This window comes from Helobdella robusta, assembly GCF_000326865.2.
Source record: "Helobdella robusta unplaced genomic scaffold HELROscaffold_1, whole genome shotgun sequence".
Taxonomy (NCBI): Eukaryota; Metazoa; Annelida; class Clitellata; order Rhynchobdellida; family Glossiphoniidae; genus Helobdella; species Helobdella robusta.
In genome coordinates this window covers 324-7,138 of record NW_008703570.1, presented here as the reverse complement: position 1 = coordinate 7,138, position 6,815 = coordinate 324, and the positions used below count along the sequence as shown (strand labels likewise).

General features: G+C 33.0%; 2 protein-coding genes across 2 annotated transcripts in view; both read left to right on the top strand.

Moving 5' to 3' along the window:
- Positions 1-1,681, top strand: part of HELRODRAFT_158300 (hypothetical protein) — a gene marked incomplete at both ends in the record, with an annotated part of 4,802 nt that extends 3,121 nt beyond the window's left edge. Inside the window, 2 exons of the mRNA XM_009010410.1 lie at positions 562-809; positions 1,619-1,681. Of these exons, the coding sequence (XP_009008658.1) occupies positions 562-809; positions 1,619-1,681 (311 nt within the window). The remainder of the gene's footprint in view (positions 1-561; positions 810-1,618) is intronic.
- Positions 1,682-3,029: 1,348 nt separating this feature from the next.
- HELRODRAFT_158299 (hypothetical protein) lies at positions 3,030-5,548 on the top strand (the record flags this gene model as incomplete). Its single annotated transcript, XM_009010409.1, has 5 exons — positions 3,030-3,077; positions 3,448-3,537; positions 4,222-4,300; positions 5,159-5,232; positions 5,366-5,548. 5 exons carry the CDS (start codon positions 3,030-3,032, stop codon positions 5,546-5,548), a joined length of 474 nt encoding a protein of 157 aa, XP_009008657.1.
- Between the last annotated feature and the right edge of the window lie 1,267 nt (positions 5,549-6,815).

Genomic DNA, 6,815 nt, shown 5'->3' with positions numbered 1-6,815 from the left:
AAAGTGAACATTGGATCTGCGAGAACCACAGGGACAATTTAATGAAAAACGACCGCAACACAACAACAACTACAACAATAACAACCACAACTACAACTACAACAACTACAACAACAACAACTACAACAACTACAACAACAACTTTAACAACAACAATTACTACTTCTATAACAGCAACAACCACAACAACATAACAGCAGCAACAACAACAACCGCCCAAAAACAACAACGTTAATGGAAACAAAAATTTTCAAAACCCTCAAAAAAACTTCAAAAACAATCAAATGGCCATGCGAGCATTGAATCAAATAAATCAACAAGACTTCGACAGCACATAATAATGTTACTATTTAAACTTCCAAAAACAATATTTAAAAAAACATCAACAAAAGTATACACTTAGGCTAAAAAATCAAAAGCAACAACTAAAACACAGACACGCACAAAAAATCACTAACAATAACACAACCATACACAACAACACACACAACAACACAAACACCACACACAACAACACAAACACCAACACAAACAACGCATACAACACAAACACCAACACAGACATTACACACGACACCAGACACAACAACACAAACAACAATCCGATAATGCGCAACGACATTCGCATGCCTAACCTACACTTTCGTTTACTGGACAGACAACAAGACCCGACAACAACGACAATAGCCACAACAACGACAACGATGCCCAAGTCTAATTGTGGCCGCTTGACAGCCCTCTTCGCGGTCATCATGCCCACCCTCGGACTCCTTACTCTACTTCTCATCATTGCACTCCTACACAAGCAGGTTCGTTCGTTCGGAGTTGTGTTGTTTCTGGATCATCATCGTCTTATTTGTTTATTTTATTTGTTAGTTAATTGATTTATTGCTGGTTTCAGTGTAGAGATATTTAATAATATATTTTTGGCTGTTTCAGATAAATATTCGGAGGTATGTTCTAATTTGACAAAGTCATCGTTTTTTGCCAAAAAGTGGCTGCACACACACACATTAGACTTTAAAATTGATTTTTTTTGCCAGACAACATAATTTTCAATTTCTGCATTTATTTATTGAAAATGATGATGATAAACAAAATGATGAAAGTGACGATGAAGATGGTGGTGTAGAAATGTAATGGAGAAGATGATGGTGAAAATGGTGAAAGAAATGCGATGACGAGGATGAGATGATGAAGAAGATAATGGTAGAATGCGATGGAGAGGACGAATGATGAAGATGATGATAGAATATGATGACACTGATAATGATTACGAAAATAATGATGACTGTTCATGAAGATGATGAAGATGATGGTGTTGTTGTTGTTGGTGGTGGTGGTGATGAAGATGATGAAGGTGATGATGCCAATGACGAAAGTTCTGAGAGAAAGGAACGTGTAGATGATTGGATTTGCGATAATATTGGTGTTCGATAATGAATTGCATGTAGATTGCAAAGATGTAGACAACGACATTTATCAAAATAAAAATTAATCATATTAGACGAAAATTCTGAAAAAAAAGGAGTAACAATATTTTAAATTTATGAAAAAAATTACGAATCATCAAATGATACATTAACCTAATTTGAATTCGCAAAATGATTAACAACAGCTATGTTGTAAACATGAAATTAGAGCAGATTGTACAATTAATCGCAAGCAATTGCAGACATAAAAACAACGCGCTGATAAAATAAACGAATTTGTATAGAATCTATAGATACTTTCAACTTCTCAATAACTCTTTGAATATTTCAATTTGCAGAATAATTTTTGAAACGCACAGATTACAAATCACGCATTTAAACAAACCTATATTATAATTTTTCACATTTTTAGAAATTTCGCAAATAATTTCAAAATTTAAACTAAAACATTAACAATAGAAATAAGAAAAACCAACCAGCGAGAAATAAAGAGGACTGAAACGATTTCCATATTTAATCTCACCAATCTTATCGAACAACATTATTATTATTATTGCTATTATTATTAAAATTGTTATTATTATTGCTTTTAACGTTGTTATTATTATTATTAATTATTATTATTCTTCTTATTATTAAATTATTATTATTATATTATTGTGGTTTCGAAATAATGAAAAAACAGCCAGCGGCAGGAGCACGATGATTAATATTTGCCAGTACCGACGGCTGTTTTATTGTTTAATTTTGAATTAGGTGCCTGGCAGGCGGTGAGGCTATAATGACGAAAATGAAGATTGTTGTGAGTGAATGTGGTGTAGGCAGGGCCAGATTTAAAACGTGGAAAGAGGCCCTGGGGCAAGCAAGATTTGGCGGCCTCTAATTTTTTCGCAGGTCTTAATTGCTTGAGACGCTTACATTTTCAAATTTCAAATTTCAACATAGAATTAAGAAAAGATGGCAACTTTTTTAAAATCTAATTTCACATTTTTCAACATTAAAAGTGCTTCAACTTTATTTGAATGTTGTAGCACTGTTTATTGATTTTTTTAAAGATGACATTGAGTTGAAGCAGAAATATTGTTTGCGACCGTTGTAGGTGTCGCCGGCTCTATAAAACACATTCGACACGTCATTCAGGGCAGATTCATTCGGAAGAAATTTTTTGAGAGTGGTTATAGAGCAGTAAATAAATTAGCGATGGTGTTCACGCGACAATAAATAACTATCGCGAGGTTGTTAAATATTAAAAAAATACACTCAAGGCCGACAACGAAACAGTCTCAGATTAAAAGTAATGGCTCTATAAATATTCACGCACATTCTCATGTTTGAGTTATAGCTGGGTCAGATGAATCATTTAGGATACAACGTTTTAAGAAGATGTTGGCCAATAAAACGAGAAAGTTATCGGACAGACAGAACAATGTAACAGACCTGTTTTTATCTTTAAACACCTAGGTATTAAAGAACGTGCATAATGAATGTTATGAACGAGAATAAGAAGGAGCCTCTTTTGGATGGTTGCACGAAATTGAACAACAATGTTAATGCTAGTTTTATAGTTTTAAATTGCAGTCCGAGGCATTGTTTGAGATGAGGCATTTCTTCCAGCCATGCCATCTAGCGACAATAAAACAACACGTCAGTGTTTATTATTCAAGATGTTGTTGTTGCTAAAGTTGTTGTTGCGAGGCTGTTGCTGATGTTGTTGCTGATGTTGTTGTTGAGATGTTGTTGCTGATACGGTTGCTGATACGGTTGCTGATACAGTTGCTGATGCGGTTGTTGTAGCTGATGTTAGGGACATTAATGAAGCTGTGTGATTCACGATACGCCTTATGGTTTTGTTTGTGGATGTGTTTCTATTTTTCAACAGATGTCATTTTAGAGAAATTTTTCCGAAACTTCAATATACTTTGAAAATTTTTGAGAATTTATTATTTATTATTTATTTTTGTCTCCAGTTGAGTCGCGCGATGAAATGTATACCGTTGCATGATTGATTGCTTAGATTGAGTCAGCGGCATTGGAGAAGGCCTCAGTGACAGATGTTCCTACCGACGTCTGTCGACATATGAAATTTTTGACTCCTGCTTTTGAGGTATCTATCTATTTTTCTTTTCCAAGAGCAGCAACATGTTTAAATATAGACAAGATTTGTGTTGTTGTTTGGTTGTTGTTGTTGCTGTCAGCTTTGATTGTATTGGTAAAATTTTGGTTGTGGTTTTTATGGTAATTGTTGTTGTTGTTTGTTGTTGTTGTTTTTGTTATTGTAGTTCTTCTCGTAGGTGTTCCAATTGAAGTTGTAGTTGGTGGTTATGTATGTTGTTGTGATTGTTGCATACATTGTTGTGGTTGGTTGTGGATTAAAAATAAGCTATTGATTTTATGCGTTTCACAATGCCCCCACGTGACAGCAAAGAAATGAAAACAAGGCTTTCAACGTTGATGAACGCTGACAAGATGTTTATAAAAATTTCAAACTTAATCAATGTGGGCGATAATGCAGTAGTAGTCTACTGGTTTACTGGTCTACTGTTACATATTTTTTTGCTGCTGAGTTGGATGAAGAGAGTGGCCAATATTAGGATGTATTTGTTGTTGTTTTAATGTTGTTGCTCCACTTATTTGCTGTTTTGTTAAATATAATTTGATGTTGTAATAATTTTTGAAAAAAAAATTGAGTGTTTAAACTGCTGATAATGTTGGTACAATTGTTTTGTAATGAATGTTTTTTTTTTATGAAATGAACAATTTTCCCCGTTAACAACCAAAATATCTGAAGCATTCAATTGTCCCACTTCTGCCTTCCATACAAATTTCTGGATATGCCACTGACCGCTGTCCTTTCATTCTCAAATCAAGTCAGTCTATTTTTTGAAAAAATTAGGAACCTATGAAGGGCCGTTTGACTATTTAAGTAACATGGAAGACGACCATTTCAGCCCACTCCCTCCATAACACTTCCGTCACAAACTACTTGAAACTTCTCTCTTCGCCGCTACGTAATGAAGAATAATTTTTCAAATAGGACTTTTTTTTTTAAAATTTATTGACGTATGTGTTTATTCCGTAAGAAATACTCACAATTCAATAACATTTTTTTCTTCAATTTTCCATATTAGTTATTTCCTTTTAAAAATGTTTCAATTTTTGTTGTAAAAATTTGTTATGTAAAAAAATCTCGAAGCCCTCTGGCCTTTGCTACACCCGGCAAATTTGTTTTCAAAACCATTCCTCCCCTAAAGAGTTACGTAATACCGCACGTCTCCTTAAGTGAAATAGTATCTGAAAATGGCTTTTGACTTTACAATATTTTGAGAATGAATTGTTTGATAGAATATGTTTTCCTTAGAACTTGCATTAAAACGTTTTTAGGATATTTTTAATTTAAGTGATTTTCAAAAACTTTGTTCGGGTGTTGTTATTATACTGCCAGCTCAGCATGGAAAAGTTATTTTATTTATAATTTTCTAAGATAATTTTTTGGCTTTTTTGTAACGATAATTTGGGAATAATTTTCAAAGGCAGTCAGTAATACAAACTTTTTAAGTAGCTAAATTCCATTACATCCTTTAATGTTAATTTGTTAATTTATTTTCAAAATTTTGTGATAACATTATAAGTTTTAAATTTAAACTTAACGAGCCAAATATTTTTTTAATGCTAATACTTTGAAAGTTTTGTAAACCATTTTTCATCTCAAATGTACCTAATTGCAGTTAAAAAGTTTGATAAATTGCCTAATAAATCTAAATGTAAATCTAACAAAACAAATTTTCAAAAAATTGCTTCCGTAAGAAGTATTTGCAGGAAACAAAGCTACAGTTTTTGACTCAGAATTCTACATTTTTATACAATTTTAAGTTACAAATCGAGCTAAAAATTAGCTAAAAATTTAAATTAATCACCCAATTAAACTGTTCTAGTTTATCTCTACTTACTCCGCATATTTGACGTGGCATGAGATTTGTTGGGGTCACCGGATTGCTCTTGTACGGATCCCAACCCAACTCCCACTAAACAGAATCAATTCAGCAAGGCCTGACACGGAACAACTTGATGGCGAAGCCAGAGCAGTAAACCTGTCGGATGAAATTAATAGCCTGTAAGAAAATTTACATATAATCAATTTCATGGCATGTCAGGAACGAAAACAACAAAGCGGGCATAAATAGTCAGTCATGTGATGTTTGTGGATGTGGGCTTCTTTTACAGTTTCGGTATGTTTCAGTTAAGCGTTAGATCGGAGAAGTTATACAATTTTTTATTATAATTAAAAACATCGTCCAAATAGAAAGTGGTTTTGAGGTACGGGTGATAGAACATCAATAAAAAATAGGTTGGTGTTGGGCGTTTTACATAAAATAAGTGATCATAGCTGTAGGGTATTTAAAATTGTTGTCACTCATTTTGATTGCAATCAAATTTGGATGTTGAATGTTTGTGTCCAGAAAACCGCTTAATAGATGGTGACTGTTGGATAGCATTGTTCCTCCACTGTTTCATAATTGGAAAATAATTGCATTGTTTTCTGAGGGTTTTTTTATATGTTATTCTTCAATGACATGCATTGTAGTATCACACACACACACACACACACAAACACGCACATACATACATACATACATACATACATACACACACATAAACTCACACACACATACACACACAGACACACACAAACACACACAAACACATACACACTCACACACACATACACACCCATAAACGCATACACACAGACACAACGTTTATGAAAATATATTTATATCTAATACGATATTTCTAGATATATTACCATCACTCACATACACACACTCACACACACACACACAAACAAACAAACACACACATACATATATACATATATAACATCATCATCTTCAACTTTAACATCAACATCGTCTACATGACAATATCCAGCTTACGAAATTAATCCTCAACATCTATAATAACATAAATTATAATAATAATAATAATAATAATTATTATTATTATTATCAGAATCATCATTTTTATAGCGCTAATTAAGTTATCTTTACTTATGTAGTTTTTTTTTATCTTAATTACAATCTCCAATCACATCAAAGCTTTTTTTTTGTTTACGTCACCACCACCATCTATCTTTTCTTCTCCCTGATTCTTCCTCTTCCTTCTTCCTTCTTCCAATTAGATTCAGCACTGAAAAAACAATGATTATGACGTCATCTTTAAGGTCGTTGTCATCATCATAATCAGGATCATGATATACAACATCAACATCATCATCATGATTATGATGAGGATCGTTTGCATCTTGATCAATATTGTCACTGTCATCATCATCATCATCATCATCATCATCATCACCATCATCATCTTCATCTTCATCATCAT